We start from the raw sequence: 19,548 nt of genomic DNA, 5'->3' as shown, positions 1-19,548 counted from the left end.
TGTATGTGGGGTTGTGTGTGTGGTGGGAATGTGGCGCCCCCCGGTCTCGGGTAAAACCGCAGGACCACTCCAAAAACCACCGACCGGAGGCCTTCTGTTTCGCGATTCCTCTGTTGCTTTGTCCGAGGTCGGCGACCGTCGGGGAACCGAATACCCACGGAATTGAGCACAAAGTGTGTGCGTGTGTGCGCGCACGCGTGGGAGATTAGATCTGAGGAGTCTTTTTGAGTGTAGCTGCGTTTTTGCCGTTGGTTTTGGCAACACGAGGGGGGAGGAGAGTTCCTGGATGTACTTGGGAAGTCCAAGTAGAGTTTAAACTAGCAGCGATCGGCCAAACATATGGGCCGGAGGCACGTGGTTTAAGAAGAATATATTGGGAAAAGAGAATGATTTCCAAGTAATACATATTAATACAGATTTAAAAGAAAGATTTTTTTAATTACATGATCAAATCGTGATCATGTAATATATATATATATATATATAGTAAATCTAAAATTATCATTCCATATTTATCTCTAATCAATAATCATATTGAATTTATCACGTGTTTGGTCCTTGATTAGTATGAACTTGAGAAACACGTAGTTGGCGTGTTTGGTCCTTGATTGAAGTTATTGTTGCTTTGATTATTTTTTATTTATATTTTTGATTGAATTGAGTTGTGATAGTCGGTATTGTCTTCCTCTATTTTTATTTCAGATATATTTTTTAATCAATCAACTTATCATACAGTTCTTCAAATGATATTGGTGAGTCACGTACTTAAATTGCTACCGTCGTATAAATAATGACTTCTCCATCACTCAATGGATAATCTATTAAAATCAAGTCATTTATAATAATTTTTAGATTTTTTATATAGTTAGTAATATAAATTCTCTTGGGTTATTTTCAATAAGATATAAAATACCTAGCATACGAGTACGAGAGTAATGGACAAAGATGGATTGTAACATGGACCATACATTTGTTATAGTATTGCATGAAGAAATTAGCGATGCTATGAAGCCAATAACTAAGATTTGAACGACTTAAGAATAAGACAATCTTGATTAATCATAATATGTGATTAGAATTTATCATTAAGGTTAGTTTTTCTAGTATTTGAATATTTTCGGGTGGATAATTAAGGGAGTCATCGATGTAACCTAGTAAATCATATACAAATAGAAGATTGATGAACTAAACTCACTATGATGTATAGTTGTCACAAGAGTTTGAAAGTGACCGAAGTTGTAACATTGATAAAGATAGTCCTGTAGATTAAGAGGAACTATTATTCTATAAAGGAATAATCACCAGAGTGTTAGAACTAGAAGAGGAAGAAGACATTATTGTTGGATGGTTGAAGGAGATGGCATGAGGAAGGGTGGGAGAAGGTGGTGCTTTAGAGCAAGGACCAGATTGGTTATAGCGAGGGTTGTAGGTATAGTAAAGGGTAGATTAGATCTACTTGTAGCATGAGAAAGTAGCTTGTCCGATCAGATTTATCATTGTTATTGATGTTGTGTGAGGAGGGAGCCTGCTGAAGAACAAGGGTGGAGCATGTAACAGGATGGCTTCTCAGACAGTTGGCGCACGTAGCATACTAAACGAAGTATGCAAAGGTGCAAAGAACAAGGGAACCCAAAGGAAACGGTGCCGAGGAGATTAGCATCGATGACTGGTGTTCGCCTTCGAATGTATGTATGGCGTGTGAAGAAGATTGCCAAGAAGATCGTCGGGCGGAATGCAGATCAGTGGAGAGGGATTGCTATCGCCGGATAACTAAGAATGGGAAGTCTTGCTCGAGACAAGAGAAGCTTTGACACTATGAAGAATGAAAAAAGTTGATTTTATTTATTAAGATTATATATATATATATATATATATATATATATATATATATATATATATATATATATATATATATATATATATATATATATATAGGTTTGAGAAAGAGAAAATAGGATGATTAATCCTTAAATCATTAATCGAGGATTAGAGTATATAAAAAAAAAAATAAAACTATCACTCTATATTTACATTTATTATGATTTTTATTAATTTGGTGGCGTGGCGTGTGATTTACCGTAGATTAATCATAGACCCCTTGGATTAGGATCATCATTAATCATGTAGTTGTTTGATTACGTGGAGATTTGGATGAGGATGACGATAGGAAGAAGTCTGTAGGTTCATGAATCTGGTACTGCTGGCATGTTCGAGATTTGGATGAGGACGACGATAGGAAGAAGCCTGTAGTAGGTTCATGAATCTGGTACTGCTGGCGATCTATCCAGGAGCTACATGGCACACTTTTCCCATCAAACCAACACCGTCCCAAACTCGGATTCAATAATGGACCCGTACCGATATCCGGAGCGCGGCATGAACTCGAGAGCCAGCTTGTGCTCCTTGTCGATATCACAGCCAGCACAAACAGGGTAACTCGGTTCTTTCGACGTTTACTTGCAAGGTTACCATGGCGAAGTTGATTTGTTTATGTAGCTGTAGTTGTTTTTATTTACTGATGAAGATTTCAGCTTTGGAGTCGTCGGGGAGGACAGTGGTCGTGTTCTCGAACGAGGATCGGATGGCAGGCAGCTAAATCAGCATCAGGTGCGAGATGTACTCTTTCTTATATTAGATCGCTAGTAACTTCATTCAGAAGATAAGATAGTATAAAAAAGCATGTGAGACAATATTCTATATGCGCTCATAACAGAGTAAAAATACGTTACAGTCAACTCATCTGAGAATTAATTATACGGGCGGGCCCATAGCAAAAGACACCACACGATCTAATTTTTATATTTTTATTTTATTTTAATCAAAAGATAAATAAAAAGATAGGAATCTTACGATAGTCTAATCTTTACGGATTAAACCAATACCACCAGCCGACACAGTCTCAGTCTTGCCCCGATCTATCTTTGTTTATTTCGTCAAGAATGACGATGAGCGATGCAACGAAGGCGTAATCCACGTTCGGGTACACGGTCACACCGAACGTATCCTTTCCAAGTAACACGTTCTTCACAGTGTATTTACGGCTCATCTACAGAAAAATCAAATCAATATACATCATCAATTAGATGGTGAGAATACAGATGATAATTAATTATTATTATTTCTCTTACTTGGGCTACGATGGAGTTGGATTCCCCGAGATAAACAGTGCATGACCTCTCAAAGTAACTCCCCTTGATCTTGAAATCACACGCCTCCTCGTTGGTGTTGGAAGCCATGATCACATGTAACTCGGTCTTAAATTGCAGCAGCCTGGACTTCTTGACGCTGAACAGCAGGTCTTTCGAATCTGTGCTCTCTCCTCTGAACACTTGCCATCTTCGGTGCGCACTCAAAATCTGAGAGGCCATCATAGTAATTATCATCACCACCGCTTTGCTTTCCGAAGCACTACTCCGCGACAAGTGAATCACAACAACAAGCAAAAGCTGATTTCTACAGAATTCAGCGAAACTTGAAATCTATCGAGGGCGCTTGTCGAGCAGCCACAGAAGAATTGCGACCGCATACCAGTGTTGCTGGGAAGAAAGGGTAAAGGTTTGACCTTCTGTTGCAGGGTGAGGAGAGGATTTCCCGCGGCGTCTAGGAGGACGCACCGATCGCGGAGGCTGAAGAAGACGCCCTTCACCTTAAGCACCACGTTGCCGTTGACGTCCGTCACGGCGAAGTCGCTGTCCGTCAAGCTGAGGGCCTTCTTGGTAACGGTGAGATCGACGACGTGGGGAGCGCAGAACTGCGGCCCGACCACCACGACAGGGCCATCGAACGTTGCCGGCGTCGGCGTCGACATCGCTGCCATTTGGGTTCGAACTGCAGCGGCGGAGGAAAGGAGGACGGGAAGGATATTTGTGTCGGGTCGAGGTCGAGGTTGAGGCCTCTTTTATATCTAAGGCGAGTGATCACAGCCTTTTACCCAAGTTTTGTGATTATCCAAAGTCGGTGTCTTAGTATGTGCGAAGGAGACCCAGTCATTGATTTAGCCGCCTCTCGTCGTCCGATACCAGCTTCCTTTTTCCTACAGCTGTCTCGTGATGCGTCTCTTGTAGACGAAGACAAAACCTCTCAAAAAATTTCCGATTACTGACAAAAAGGAGAGGATGTAGAGGGCAACCATTATTGAAATCCTTTTGGCCCTTTATTTTTGTAATGACGAAAATGTATACTATTGTGTCCTCGGGACGTGACTCCATGAGTTTTTGCTCCTTGCCGGTGAACTCCTCCATGATAACCTTTTGTTTTTTTTGGCATTAAAAGAAACTCACCAAATAAATATGCTGGGGTTACAAAAGTTGTGTTCGTCTCTAGGATCAGGACCACAGCCTTGGTCCCAGTAATTTGGCTGTTGTGCTTCAATATTCTGGTGCCTTGCGGGAAGAGTTCAGACTGAAAGAGAAAAGCATTAGTTTAGTCAAACCAGGCGAATCGACATCCATCCATGACTATTCTTCAGATAAAAATATCTATTAACTTGTGCTACGTGACTCGTCGGAACGTCACCGAACGGGTCACCCACGCGTGTTGCTAACGTCAAATAAATAAATGTTGGATCAAATGAAGGTTTCAGGCTGTGGAAGCCAAGCCAAAAACCTTGGCCAAAATAGCGGATGAATATGAATTTATGAGAGGCCAAAATTGATTTTTTTTCTTTCTAGTCATCAAAATATCATTTGGTAGTTCTGCTATCACAGTAAGTCCATTCTGTACCGTGTTCTGATTTTTCGAACTCATTTTTTATTTATTATAATACTCGGTGAAGGGATGATGTGTGTGAGAACGGAGGAGAGGGGGTGGAGAGAGAATGACGATTGAAGTGAGATGAGCAACGGAGGAGAGAGGTGGTCCAAAGAAAATGGTAGCTAAAAGAGACGAGCGATTGCATAAGATAACAAGGATCATTGTCGTTGTCGTATCAATCCTAATGTCAAAAAATCAACATATATATTTTCTATAAAAACGATTTAAATTAAGGGTATTAAGTAAGTAATCTTAGTTATATTTATAAGATGGCATTGGTTTTACTTAATCTTATCGTCATAATAAATGATCATTCTTTCGTTGACCCCTGATCGGATGAAGTCACCGGGAAAAAGAAATATTCTTTCTCTCTCTCTCTCTCTCTCTCGCTCGCTCGCTCTCTCTCCATATTCTATAGGCTAGCTGTTGTGCTTTTGGATGGAATCTGACGAGATTTAGATTTGATAACAAGCATACGTATACGTTTGCAAAATGAATTTTCGATAACGATGTATATCGCTTTGCTTCTTTGGTTTATTATATGGTGGCTTTTGGAGGAAGTTTGATCTGACTCCTTCGAATACGTTTTGCCGTGGTTGGCCGTCGGTGACACTCTGTTTCCAGCGGCTTTATTTATTTTCTGTTGCTCATGTATGTTGTCTTGCTTAGGAGTTTAGGACAGTGTATCGATATGATACATAGGATCGGAGGAGGATAAGCTGTGTGAGAAGCAAACGGATGATGGTGGCCAGCTTGGTATCGTCTCCATTGCCTGCCTGCCTCGTGAAGAAGGCACCCCTTAACTTTATTTAGATCCGTACGTACCCCCATGCTCTCCCTGCCAATCCAAGTACAGTCCATCTCTTTTGAGGATGGAATATGGATCAACTCCCATGATATATCTTCTCCTTCACAAACTCCGGACAGGCATCTATCTGCCTGTGACCCATGCACGAGCCCGCCTATTCCATCTGTTGCACAAAGTGAAGATAATATACTAATGTAGAGTTGTGATAATTTTGTAATGGAGGCTGTAGCAGAGTAAACTTGCAGTCTTTTCCACATTTTAAATCAATCTTCTGATTTTAACTTTTTCTTCCATTAAATTTCCTCTGAAGAGTTGTGATCCTGCAGCGTAAGACAGACCGTTCCGATCATCTTTCCAGCCCAAAGAGTAGCTTCCGATCAAAGACAATATCATCTTCTCCCGTTGGCGATTCCTCGGGAAAAGAAAGAAATCATTGCCTATCTGTATACACCACCTTTGCTTGAAAAGAACACATACATATCAAAAGTACATTATTAGTTTTCGAGTGAACGGATGATGAGAAGGAGATGATTACCCACTTGGAAGCGTATACATGATGGGCTTTCCATTAATTCCGACCGCTGCTTTATGATTACTAGGCCATGAAGCCACTCGGCGAAATGCTTCTTGCTGTCGCATCGACTTCGTTACTTGATGCGTCTGTGGGTCAGCACTGTGTTGGAGCCGAAGCATACTCCCAGCCACGACGACAAAGGAACGATAGCTACAGAGGTTAGATGATGTTGATTTCTTTAACTCATCGAAACATCCACATTTTTGGACAAAACACATAGCAGCGAAAAAGAAGTACGTTTCAGTTATAGAATGCAGCGGTAGTAATACCAGTAGATTCTAACTGGCAAGGCCTAGCGGCGGCGGGGGGGGGGGGGATTAGGTACTCTCCTGCGGTGGTGCTTTTAATTAAAACGGTTCGATTCCTACATCACAACCATTTATTGAGCGATCGATACGCGAGTCCAACCACTAATTTAAATATTCGTAATTTTAGATCCATGCGATTACTGGAGAGAATCTTTGCCCATCATGAATTATTGGCGAGAATCCCTGCAAGTGCTCCACGTATAAACATTAAAAAAAGAATATAAAGTAATTTAGATTCCCTGAAAAAAATCGGAAAAAAAAAGAAAAAGGCCTCCACGGACGACGATTAAGCGTGACACTGTATGCCAACAATAAATGGTGTCGAGTTTTCTTTCTTTTTTCAGATTAAAAGAAAACACAAAAACAGTAGGCGTCTGTCTTTTCCGAAAATGGGGTATTGGGGGTTCTCACACTCCGCTCGTACCCTCCCATGTCCACTGTGAATCTTCCTTCCCTTAAATTCCTCCCCACCCCCCCCCCGGCAGAAAAGAAAACCAAAAAGGGCCGGCGGAAGGGACAATAAAGAAGAAAGGGAAGTCTCACGCACTCCCACTCCCTCGCCGTCTCCGCCTGCTGCGTACCAGGAACTCGGTAGCAGACGAGGCCCCTCCCATGGAGGAAATGAGGCAGCGGGGAGACTAGAGGAGGGAGAAGGGCGCCGTCTTGGGTTTTCAGGTTGGGGCCTCCTTCTGTTGCTTCGTTCTTGGTGGGGGTTCCGGCGACATGCCGACCGTTCGATACCTGATACGGAACGAGTACGGGTTGGCGGATCCAGAGCTCCACCGAGCCGCCGACAAGGATGATCCCGAGGCCATCCTCGAAGGGGTGGCCATGGCCGGCCTCGTCGGCGTACTTCGTCAGCTCGGAGATCTTGCAGAGTAAGTTCTTTTGTTCTCTTACCCGTCGTGGGGGTGAGAATATTCTTCTTGGGCTTCTTGATGTTTTTCTCGTTGGTTTGATGGTGGAATTTTGGGGTTTCGGTTCTGCAGATGACAAGATTCGGTAATTCAGACTTAAAGAATTAGGGTTTTTGGGGCCTTCGTTCTATTTCTTTTTTCTTTTCTGGTTAATATCGTTATTATTCTAGTAGAGTTTAGGGATGTGTGGTTGTTGCTTGACAATTGAATCGGATGCTGATTGTTTCATATTAGATGAACGTAGTTAGAGGAGATACCAAATCTTTTCATTAACAACATTTGTACTCGACCATGAAAAGACAGCATGAAGAACCCTCTGGAAGCAAAAGAAGACAATGAAACTAACCAACTTATTGTAGTTTGTTTCATGGCACTGTTTCCTTGGTGTGCCATCAACGATACTTAGTCTTGTTAGTTTTATAAAGGGACTTTATGTCATGTGATTGCATCGGTACGATTTTTCCTTTGGAAACTCAAAGCAAGTGTAAGAATTGGAAGAAGTATGTAGATTGATGAAAGGATAAGTAGTTATTATATCCAAAGGCATGGAACGAAGTAATCCTTAAGCAAAGAAAGGAAAATATCTCTAGAGGGTGCTTTAAATGTTTCGATTCTGAAGAAGGACATATTTGTTAGCTAAATTGACTATTAAGATGAGTTTTAGCTATCCTATGGTCCTTCAGTTTCCTAATAAATTCCAAAATCCAAAATATCCGACTAGTCAACACTTTTACATTGTTCCTAGTTCTTGAATCCACTTTTCTGCTTGTAGTGATGTTGTTCCATTATTTCGTTCTCCATCTGGTCCTAGACACTCAGATGGATCGAAAACAGATGGTTTATCTTCAGAACAGCGTTTCCAACTTGTCTCACATTAAATGATTACTGGAGGAATTTTTGCTCTGATTTTACATATGTCCTACAGTAAAATCATCTTGTATAGCCAACAAACAATTTTATGTGATCAAATTATATACTGATGATTTTTCCCTTTCCCTGTAAAAGGTTTGTTAATTTCGTACAACTTTGTCATCTAAATGAATGTATGCAAATATCAATTTTTTTCTTCGTTTTCTTTTTCTCTTTTTTATGCATTTACTATTTAAGTGGTATCGTGTCTTTTGTTTTTTCTCAAAAATAGCTCGGTGATGCTTTCCTTTGATGTTAATCTATCAATATCTTTTCATGCATATTCTTTTCATGAATATTTTGTTGTGAAGTTCCACCTTATGATGAACATTTCAAACATTTCAAGTTTATTGCATCAGTAGATCATGTATGAGTGATTTTTCCCATGTTCTGCCATAGGTTTGCTGCAGAAATATTTCGTGACTTGCATGAAGAAATTATGGGAACTGCAGCTAGAAGTCATGGTTTGACACTTCGCGTCCAACAGCTTGAGGCAGAGTTTCCATCAGTTGAGAAGTCTTTTTTATCTCAGTCTAGTCATTCGAGTTTTGCTTACAATGATGGTTAGTATACATTTGTAGCGTCTTTTTTAAGAAGGTTATGTTGCAATATCGATATCTCTTCTCTAGTTCTAGTTTCTCCCAGATTAATCAGTATGGTTTTGTATTTACTATAGATACATTGCGTCAAATTGAAAAATAAAAAAACTAGCATATATAGAGGGAATATCGGTTACTACTTTTTCATCATACGAGTTTACAATTTAGGTAATTGGTTATATGTTTATTGGAAATTTTCATGAGTCTGTATTTAGCAATCCAATGTTATTTAGGACAAGAGTAGATGAAGGAACAACACATGCATAGTGCGGATCACCTAAATCTGAGATTAATGTAGCCCAAGAGATCAGGTTCCCATAAGTCTCAGTTGTGTTTTAGTGAGACTCAGATCCATCGGTGTAAATGTTCATTCTTGGTGCTATTTATAACTAATGTTCTGATTCTTACATATATTTTTTTCGATAAAATCCAAGTTGAACGATTCATTGGCTATGATGCAATAAAATTGAATAGTCTAAAGAGGTTGATCTAAAAACTAAATGTATCATTTGGCATCAGGAAGATAGATAGTATAATATTCAAGTCCAATTGGGTCATCCAATTGTGCTAAGAATGCTTAACCCATTCATTTCCACCATTGAACTATAGCCGTGCAGTTCCTCAGCAAATAACTTACTTGCTGACAAGATAACAGGAAACTGGCACCTCCATAACAAGCTTACACACAAGTCCCGTCAAAACCAGACTGCTACGTTCTTCATCTTAAGCTTTAAACCATGTCATCGAGGAATCTGTCATGTAGGATTACGCTTTATATGTTTAGGGTAGATGGAGCAGAATTCTTCTACCCATAGGGTAGGCCAGATTAATCAAACCCATATTTAGATGTGCTGATGGTATTAAGACCAGATGACCTTCATACAAGTTCTCATGGGTTGGGGTATAGGTCTAATATCAGACCTGTTTATAATTCCAGGTCTTGATTAAGGTGCAAGGAAAAAGAAAATAAAAGCAAAAAATTCCACACCAAGTCTCGGATCCAACCTGAACTTATCAACTTTACTAAATATTTAATAAAATATATTAAATACTTCTGGACGGACCCATCTAAGGTTTCACTTACTATAATCACTTTCAAAACATCTAAGGTTAAATGATAGACTAAAGGATGAGGAGAGGAATGCCAATAGTCAATAATAACAGTAGAGCTGAAGAGATGAAACCTACCCATGGTATTTACAACCTATGCATCTGTTTACATGTTGACAATCTATATTACCTATTTTTACCTTTTTGCATGGTGCGATAGAAGATTGATTTAGTCAAATGCTGTGGATAATTGTTTTGTTTCTGTTTTCCTAATTTCACATGATGAAATTTTTGTGGTGTATGCAATGAAATATCTGAAGATTATCATCCCCTAATTTTCCATATTTCCTACCTTTCTTCTTTTATAGTTGCTTGTGTCATTATTTGCAGGCATTGATTGGCGCTGTACTATTCAAATGGATCAAAACCTAATCACTCAAGGGGATATGCCACGGTTTATATTGGACTCATATGAAGAATGCCGTGGACCACCTCAGCTATTCACCCTGGATAAGTATGATATTATTGGCAGTGTGCTGTCTGCTTGAGGTATAAAATTTGCATGTTGAGCAAATTATTCCTTCCTTCAGATTTGATACTGCTGGTGCTGGTGCATGTTTGAAAAGGTATTCGGATCCATCATTCTTTAAGATGGAATCAGTCTCCTCCGGCTTGTTGGAAACTTATATTCCAAAGGAGAAGAAATCACGTAAGACGAGGGTAAGATTCAAAAATAGTCTCTCTATTTTCTTTTGTTTTTTCAATTTGTTGTTTTTTGCTCTGAGCTTCATCTCCTAAGAAGCTTATTTAAAATGATTAATTGGAAGAGCCAAACCTGACTCACTTGAATGTTGTGGTCCCATTACGCCCAGAATATGGAAACAATGACTATCTCATAATGTTAACTTTGAATTGTGGCTCACTGGGAATGGCATTCTCTAAGAAGATGGACCTATAGGGCAAGAAGAATATGTGAAGGCTTGTTAGTGAACAAAGGAAATGAATAATTCAAAAGCTTAAAATTTCTGATTTCTAGATCAGATATTTCCAGGTTTATAATCAAAGTTCTTAAATTACTAAGGTATGAAAATTCAGGTCATTGAGGTCATCTTGTGGTAATTACTGCAGAAACTGAATGTAATGAAAATGGGAGACTCCATTAAAGGTAAGTGATTTAATATCATGTGTTGGGTAGGTTTCACATATTCATATAAATCAGAACAAGGGGCAAAAGATCTGAGGTTGTTGTCACTCCAGTTTAAAACACCGGGTGGAAAATCTAAGGTAGTGATTTAAAATTAGCCTGAAAAATTTACAAATAGAGAAAAAAAAGATGGGAGGCAAGGAATCTTTGTGCTCTATGAATAAATATACTTGAAGAGAATATGACAATTTCGGCAATATTAATAACCAAGATAGTAACTATTCACTATTCTTGTGATGCCAAACTGGCCTCATCACACAACATACTGTTAGTCATCTTGGTGGAGACAGAGGCACTATGGGATGTCCTTCCTGGGAGATAACACCCACTTTTCATTATGTATAATTGAACAATGTGGGGAATAAACGTCTAGGAGGTGTTCCTTCTATAGGGTTCAAATACAATCAGTATTATAGAGGCAGTGCCCTGCATGCCAGACATGGAATGGGTGGACCAATGACGCAGAAGGGAAGAAGACTTTATCGAGGAGAGAGGGTTCGGGGAAAGACTAGGGTGGATCCAGGTTTATAAGCTCCTCTAGTAATGGGTTCAATATTGTCTGGTAAGTTCGAGTCTATAAGGTTAAAGGTGTTGTGCCTGCTCCCCTTCAATTTGTCCCTTCTGTCTGCTCTTAAGAGGCTAAATTCAGAATGAAACAAATCAATACATTTTTAAAGTTTGATCTGAAACTAAATCAACTGGTCTGATTATTCCTTTTTTAGTTTGGTCCATCCAATTTCATTTAAATTGCAACAAAAGTTATGAGTTCTTTGTTTGTTTTGAACACCTCTTCGGTGGAAGCAGGACTTCTGTAACTCATACTTGATATCACCCTTCTCCTTGCCAAAAGAAAAAGGTAAGAAATGCAGGCGGATTTAATTTGCAATAAGAATCCTACTCTGAAGTTGGTACCAAGTATGATAAGATCTTTGTCAAGGCAAGTGGGTGTACATCATGAATAATTTGCTTGTTGTTTCAGAGACCCATTTAAGATGGTGTCTGTAATTGAGTTAAACGGACAAGTGAAGCAAGTGCCACTATATATTTCTAAATTTAGTTGTATCGACCATTTGTGTATCCATAGGAAGAATCAAACATTTTCACTCCATCAATCCATGTGCCCCTCCCTAACCTCCTGGAGTGCCATTGAGGCTTCATTCCATGACATTCCATATGTATGGTTTAATAGGCCGTTCAATCAGGATTGATGATTTCCCTCCTATTGCCACTGATGGTAAAATATAAAGAAAATTCAGCCTTTATGTCTCACTGTGGTTACGATTAATAAATCTGCTCCTTCACATTAGCAACTTGATCATTATTGGAGAGTAGGCTTCAATTCAACCATTTGAAGCAGCACATCATTCGGTGTAAAATTATCACCACACAATTCTTAAGGTTCTTTCACCTTCAGAATGGTAGTTCATGCCTTAGAGAAGGGAAATCTTTTAATTATGAGTGCTATGGAACTTTGAAATAGTTTGTATTATGTTTATACATGCATCATTGATATATACATCTAGCTAAGACTGATGATTTTTGAGAGTTGGTCCTAACAGGTCGTTTGAACTAATGCCACCTTGACCTACTTTGGCTGGAACAGCTTGCTTGTTCCTCATATCTAAAAAGAATCATCATATCCTCCTCTTCTTCCACTTTGTTTAGTTCAGAAATCATCCCAATATTGTACTGAAATCATTATGCCTTTTTTGTTCTCTCAGAAGAAGGGATCACGTTGGAGGAATTGTCAAAGTCTTGAGTCTTTACTGTCGCCACATGCAAATTCCAAGTAAGCTTGCATTTTATGTCCCTACAATCTGATCAAGTTGTACTATATAAGCATTAGTTTTGGAGTAATTTGATCTTTGGTTTTGTATAGTTTGCATCCAACGACTTCTGATCAGGTTTCAAATAAATCTGCCACAAAATTTAGGAGGTTGAGATCTAGGAATTCAAATGGTACTAGTGGAAGCATTGGAATTAACCTGAGGAAGCTTCTTCTTGAACTGCATTCAGATAAGCAGAAAGTTGTTTATGATAATTCTGGAAGTCGTTTAAACATAAATGTGAATTTAGTTGATTCAAGTGAATTAACTTGTGAATTGCATGACACTGTTATGGATGTGTCAGCAAACCATCCATTAGCAAGATATGCAAGTCCTATCAAGACTCCTACAAAAGAAGTGCCAGTCTTAACAACATATGAGTTGGATTGTTGGAAGGAAGAAATTGAAGAATTGTCAGAAGCACAATATGAACCATTTGGTCAAGTACAAAGTCCACAGAGGATTTTTAACTTCATGGAAAAAAACGAAAAGCTTGCTGATTCTGAAAAAAAATCAGAAGGTAGTGCCTGTGACTATAAGCTAAGTGATCTTGAGAAAACCACATCTCTTCACGTTGTAGATTATACATTGGTAGAGGATGAACTTAAACTAGAAGGCAGTACTGATGGCTACAGGAGTGAAGACATTGGTAGTGAGCTGGAGAATTTCATGGATGCCTTAAACAGCATGGAGTCGGAAGTAGAAATGGATTTTGAAAATAAAGGCAGGCCAGATCTTGGTATTCTGATAAAGGAAGCCCTTGAGATGGATATTGACACCAGTGAAAGACCAGAGGGGCTGCAAACTAACATCTTGAAACCTGGTTCTGCTGAAGTCTCCACATTAAGGTTGAACAACATTCAAAAGGGTGGAATGTCATGCGTTCCATACTCAGATACATCAAGTAATTTAACTGAGATGCCAGCAACTCAAGAAAAACTAATTTCCTCAAATTCTTCTGTGAACTCAGAACTTTGTAATGAAACCCATGATGAAAATAAAGGCAGACCAGACCTTGGTATTCTGAGAAAGGAAGCTCATGAGATGGATTTTGACAGCAGTGAGAGACCAGAGGAGAAGCAATGTGATATTTCTGAACCAGATTCTGCTGAGTTCTCCACTGTGTCAGTAAGGTTGAATGACATTCAAAAGAGTGGAATGTCAAGTGATGTGTACTCAGATACTTTGAGTAATTTAGCTTCAGTGTCAGCAACTCAAGAAGAAGCAGTTTCCTCAAATTCTTCTGCAAACTCAGAACTCTGTGATGAAACCCATGGTGAAAATAAAGGCGGACCAGATCTTGATATTCTGAGAAAGGAAGCTCATGAGGCAGATTTTGACACTTGTAAGATACCAGAGGAGAAGCAAAGCGATATTTCCGAACCAGATTCTGCTGAAGTCCCCACTGTGTCAGTAAGGTTGAATGACGTTCAAAAGAGTGGAATGTCAAGTGATCCGTCCCCAGATACTTTGAGTAATTTAGCTGTGGTATCAGAAACTCAAGAAGTAGTTTCCTCAAATTCTTCTGCAAATTCAGAACTTTGTGATGAAACCCATGATAAAAATAAAGGCAGACCAGATCCTGATGTTCTGAGAAAGGAAGCTCATGAGATGGATTATGACACCAGTGAGAGACCAGAGGAGAAGCTAAGTGATATTTCTGAACCATATTCTGCTGAAGTCTTCACTATGTCAGTAAGGTTGAACAACATTCAAAAGAGTGGAATGTCACATGTTGCATGCTTAGATACCTTGAGTAACTTAGCTGTGATGTCAGCAACTCAAGAAGAAGTTGTTTCCTCAAATTCTTCTGCAAACTCAGAACTTTGTGATGTAACCCACGATGAAAATAAAGGCAGACTCAATCTTGATGTTCTGAGAAAGGAAGCTCATGAGATGGATTTTGAGAGACCAAAGGAGAAGCAAAGTGATATTTCTGAACCAGATTCTGCTGAAGTCTCCACTATGTCAATAAGGTTGAACAACATTCAAAAGAGTGGAATGTCACGTGTTGCATGCTTAGATACCTTGAGTAATTTAGCTGTGATGTCAGCAACACAAGAAGAAGTGGTTTCCTCAAATTCTTCTGCAGACTCAGAAATTTGTGATGTAACCCATGATGAAAATAAAGGCAAACCAGATCTTGATATTCTGAGAAAGGAAGTTCATGAGATGGATTTTGACACCACTGAAAGACCAGAGGATATGCAAACTGAAATTTCGGAACCAGGTTCTGCTGGCCTCTCTGCCGTGTCAGTGAACTTGAACAACATTCCGAAGAGTGGAATGTCAAGTATTCCTTACCTAGATACTTTAAGTAATTTAGATGAGATGCCAGCAACTCAACCGACGGTAGTTTCCTCAAATTCTTCTATGAACTCAGAACTTCATGGTGAGACCAATGATAAAAGCTGTGAAGAGATTTTGCCACATGATGAGGTTGTCAATTCAGCTGAACCCAAGTCTGATGAAGCTAGCAACAGGAAGACATTTGATGGTTTGAATTTAGATATCAAAGATGAATCTTGCAGTTCATTTGTGATTAAATCAACTTCTAGTCTCATTAACATTGATCCTAAAGAAAGTTTTGATGCACAGCAATTAGTTACTGCTCTCCTGAATGATGCTTCAGCTGGTCTTAACGCCAAAGGAACAGATGAGACAACAAAATGCTTGGATGGTAGTTTTATCTTTTTTACTTGTCAAGCAAATACTGTGTTTTTTCTTATTCAGATTGACAACCATGACATTTTCTGTTTTAATTATTTGATGTGACAGGTTCAACTTACTTGGGAAGCAATTCTCCTGCAAAACCTCATCATGCAGAGCACGTGGATGAGCCAATTTTAAAAGACATGATGGAGACATTTGAAATGCCCAATGATCTTTCCTGTTCACCAATAAGAAGTGTTTCCATGGATGATTTTGGCAATGAATATTCATTGGTTACCACTGTGCCCACAGCAAAAGAGATGCAGCATTCGTTGGATCAAGATATTGAAACCTTTGCCTCAGAAGAAGGTACAGTAACTAATTCAGGTGGGAGCAGCTTAACATCCATCATCGCCTTTGTCCCTGACACTGGCATGGATTTGCAGCATCACCAATTAGCTGCAGACACAAACAATGGTCAGCATCCTGAAGAAACAAACACAGAAACATCTTTTGATTATATGAAGGGAACTGATGGTGTGGCCCAAAATATGAATGGTAAGTTAGCAACTGTAGCAGAGATCTATGATTTTTATTTTTCTTTAGCAAACCACAATTTGGTATTCGGCAGATACATTGGAACTTTAGCAATCTGACTGAAGATATTTTGGGTTATTCAAAATGGCAGGCTCATCTGTCCAGACTAAAGATGACAATGTTTCTGAAAGCCTTCATCTCACTCATAATCCTGTTGAGCAAATGTCTGAAGAGATGTCTCTGAGGCCCGACACATCTGATCATCTTTCAGACACGAAGCATGAGAGTGGTCTTGCAAAAGATTTTGCATGTTATATTGAAGTTCCCCAACATCTTTCAAATGTAACCATAGGAAAGAGAACAGATTCGATGAATCAAGATGCAGAAGTAGATTCAACTGAAACCATTTTCTCTTCTGTTTCTGCTATTGTTGCCATCAATGATAAAGATTGCTTGACGGAAATGGAAAATCTAATTGCTGTTGAAAATCTATCTTATTCAAGATCAGAAGTTGGCTTCAAAGATGCTGACAGAGTGGCAGAAAACAATGTTGAATTGCCTGAAACACGGCAACTGCAGTTGGAGTTTCTTGCTAACAAAGAGGAATCTCAAGAGTCCCCCAGGGTTAGCTCAGCAGAGGAAACTCAAGAATCTTCCATAATGAACTCAGAAGAACAGGTGCGTTGGTGTTCTGAAAGTGAAACAATTTCTAATAGGGTTATGAATTCTCCCATGTTTTTTCTTGATCATTTGAAATTTCCAAATGAGTTTAATCAAGACAACCCTCAGAAGAACATTCAAGAGATTGAACAGATTATTCACATTGATAATGTGTCAGCTGAAAATTTTCCGTCTAAAGATGAAGCTAAAAGTTATGATCCTTCCTTGATGTATACTCAAGAGGCATCTGGCCTTCGGTCACAGTTGCTAGAGGATAGTACTACTAGTACCTCTGTTTCATATGGACATCAACTAAAGACTTGTGAAATAAATAGTCCAAAGAAGGTGAAAATGTTGGGTAAGGCGGACACTCTGAACATGACAGTTACTTCAGAGGCAGGACAATCAGCATTAGACCCTGGTGTTTCATGCTCTGGAATGTCTGCTAAACATTCATTTAATGAAAATGATGCTGGATTCCTTGGAGACATAGGCATCATGGTGCCAGCAGAGCATGTCCAAGCATATCTGCAAACTTGTACTCATGATGCACATCTAAAATATCCTATGGAAAGCGAACCAGACCTTGGTTCAAAATCTTTTGCACAAGGTTGTCAGAGAAGTGAAAAACATCAGACAACTCTATTGACCGGCATTTTAGTATCTGATCCTGCAAGTTTACCTGGAGTCTCTACGTCACAAGCTGGTGATGAAGTTAAAGTAGAATCAGAATCTTTGCATCACAAGGGTGAATATCTTGAGTTTGGCATTCCTTTTATTGACATTGATGATAAACCCTCAGATGGATATGAACCAAACTATCATGCTTTTGTGAACAATGGAAAGTACAATGATTTGGATGAGCTGCCAAATGCAGGCATGGTCGGTAAACTGAGTACAGAAGCCCTTGTTTCATCAAAAGGCAGTCCTCCTGAAGTTTCTGCAGGTTATGCTGTTTCCAATGTATTAGATATGATGTTTTCGCTGGTGTCAAGTTCTGATGTGACTGTTACTGAGAGTGCATCCAGATTATCCCATGAGCCACAGTCAGATGAACCAACTTCCAGCTACCCCATGCAAAATCCTGAAGAACCACCACTTCCCCCTCTTGAATGGAGATCTCGAAAGCTTCCGTTGAGCCCTCTATTACCAATTGAAAATTCATCTCAATCTCTGGCTGGAACAAAAACATTTATGGCACTATCGGACAGCAAACCAGCAAACTTACCTACTGCACCACCATTGGGTTCGTCTGAATTGCCACCAATTATTGTTGATCAGATCCATCAGCATGTATCCTTAGGGGATGCAATTGTGCATTCATTAAATGCATCTTCATCAATATCGTCATCTTCGGAGTATGAGATGAGTCGGTGTGCTTGCAACACACAGGATGGACTAAAATTATCTCTCGTAGATACATTTACACCATCTGCAACAATGGAAAACCAAATCTCTCAGGATTCCACATCACAGGAAGAGAAGATTCAAGTGATGTCAGATAAAAGATTTCCACTTAGCCAACTGTGGTCAGGATTAGGGTTGGTGAAACCTCATTATTCTGATCTCAGTCACCTAAATTTGGAAAAGGAGACAGTCGAGCCTCAGAATCCTTTCTTGGTTGAATCTGCTTTAGGAGATGCTAACCATCACCGTAATTATGGGGGCTTTGGCAGTGTAAATATGCACCTTCTAGAGTCATCAGAGCTCTCAGTCTCTTCAGGTGTTGTACCTGAGCCTAACTTGGTATATTCTTTGGAAGGGAATCAGTCCACCCTCTTTGGTTTTGTACCTACAACAGAAGATGATTGGTTTAGTATTAAACCCTGTTCCATACGAAACCGTCCCAGAAATCCACTGATAGAGGCTGTTGCTGCTCATGACAGAAGCACGGTAATATTTGTGTGGTGACAGGCTTGCTTCCTTCTACATTTGTACGCTGGCAAGTGTCGATAGTTGCATTTTTTAACGTCTCCCTATTCTCTTCATCTAATATCTTGCAGTTAAGGAAGGTACCGGAGCTGGCTAGGCCTTTGAATGAGTCAAAAGCAGATAAAAAGGATCCATTGCTGGAGTCTAATATTTTGCAGTTGAGAAAGGTATCAGAGATTGTTAAGCCTTCCGATAAGCCGAAGGCAAATGAGAGAGATGCATTACTGGAGCAGATAAGAAACAAGGTTGGAATGCTATGCGACAATTTAAAGATTTTTTCCCACTTTAGAGACTTATATTCGATTAATGCTCAAAGAGACCACTTCTTGTTAATCAGTCTTACAGCCTGAAGCCAGCAGTTCTTTCAAAGCCAAACAGTAAGGGTCATCCAGCGAACATTAAAGTTGCTGCCATCTTGGAGAAAGCAAATGCAATCCGCCAGGTTGGTCTATAGAATAGACAGATATGTAAATAGTAAAGTTGCTCGTTTGTTCTTCGGCCAATCTATCATGTATGTTTCCTTGAAATAGGTAATTGCGGGAAGTGATGAAGAGGACGGTGGAGATAGCTGGAGTGATTGTTGAGTACCAACTGTTTCCTGTAAATTGTTGTGCTCTCCTAGATGAGGTATGCTCGTTTTGTACATCATATGGCTTGATTCTGCAAGATGTAGTTGCACGAGAGCATGGCTATATTAATGTCAGCAAGTCTACTTAAGCTTCAACGTAATGCTGACAGGAGGCCCTTATTCCACTCAAATTATACTATCATGTATATAGTATATACTATTCCCTTTCTTTTGTTCTACTTGTTCATCTGT

At 39.4% G+C, this 19,548-nt stretch overlaps 2 protein-coding genes across 4 annotated transcripts; one reads left to right on the top strand and one right to left on the bottom strand.

Moving 5' to 3' along the window:
* Positions 1 to 2,668: 2,668 nt before the first annotated feature.
* LOC103986066 (protein LURP-one-related 15) lies at positions 2,669 to 3,916 on the bottom strand. 2 transcript variants are annotated; one of them, XM_018826663.2, is made up of 3 exons: positions 3,563 to 3,916; positions 3,129 to 3,446; positions 2,669 to 3,046 (listed from the first exon to the last, which is right to left on the bottom strand). In XM_018826663.2, exons 1-3 carry the CDS (start codon positions 3,815 to 3,817, stop codon positions 2,900 to 2,902), a joined length of 720 nt encoding a protein of 239 aa, XP_018682208.1. In that variant the 5' UTR covers positions 3,818 to 3,916; the 3' UTR covers positions 2,669 to 2,899. The 2 variants fall into 2 exon arrangements, with proteins under 2 accessions (XP_018682208.1, XP_009402217.1); XM_009403942.3 differs by having other exon boundaries at positions 3,129 to 3,356.
* Positions 3,917 to 6,897: 2,981 nt separating this feature from the next.
* LOC135613199 (uncharacterized) lies at positions 6,898 to 19,525 on the top strand. 2 transcript variants are annotated; one of them, XM_065110285.1, is made up of 11 exons: positions 6,898 to 7,320; positions 8,668 to 8,831; positions 10,308 to 10,431; positions 10,508 to 10,637; positions 12,843 to 12,910; positions 13,001 to 15,627; positions 15,726 to 16,157; positions 16,288 to 18,689; positions 18,800 to 18,973; positions 19,066 to 19,170; positions 19,259 to 19,525. In XM_065110285.1, the coding sequence occupies exons 1-11, from the start codon at positions 7,166 to 7,168 to the stop codon at positions 19,310 to 19,312; spliced, it is 6,435 nt and encodes a 2,144-aa protein (XP_064966357.1). In that variant the 5' UTR covers positions 6,898 to 7,165; the 3' UTR covers positions 19,313 to 19,525. The 2 variants fall into 2 exon arrangements, with proteins under 2 accessions (XP_064966357.1, XP_064966358.1); XM_065110286.1 differs by lacking the exon at positions 6,898 to 7,320 and having other exon boundaries at positions 8,669 to 8,776.
* The last annotated feature ends 23 nt before the right edge of the window (positions 19,526 to 19,548 follow it).

The sequence above is a fragment of the Musa acuminata genome, chromosome BXJ2-5 (assembly GCF_036884655.1).
Source record: "Musa acuminata AAA Group cultivar baxijiao chromosome BXJ2-5, Cavendish_Baxijiao_AAA, whole genome shotgun sequence".
Classification (NCBI taxonomy): domain Eukaryota; kingdom Viridiplantae; phylum Streptophyta; class Magnoliopsida; order Zingiberales; family Musaceae; genus Musa; species Musa acuminata.
This window is presented reverse-complemented; position numbering and strand designations above follow the sequence as displayed.

Coding starts and splice junctions, on each gene's coding strand:
- LOC103986066 (XM_018826663.2), bottom strand. CDS start 3,817: ATGGCAGCGATGTCGACGCCGACGCCGGCAACGTTCGATGGCCCTGTC. Junction 3,447..3,562: donor TCCTCACCCTGCAACAGAAG/GTCAAACCTTTA, acceptor TGTAGAAATCAG/CTTTTGCTTGTTGTTGTGAT. Junction 3,047..3,128: donor CCAACTCCATCGTAGCCCAA/GTAAGAGAAATA, acceptor ATTTTTCTGTAG/ATGAGCCGTAAATACACTGT.
- LOC135613199 (XM_065110285.1), top strand. CDS start 7,166: ATGCCGACCGTTCGATACCTGATACGGAACGAGTACGGGTTGGCGGAT. Junction 12,911..13,000: donor TCGCCACATGCAAATTCCAA/GTAAGCTTGCAT, acceptor GGTTTTGTATAG/TTTGCATCCAACGACTTCTG. Junction 15,628..15,725: donor GACAACAAAATGCTTGGATG/GTAGTTTTATCT, acceptor TTGATGTGACAG/GTTCAACTTACTTGGGAAGC.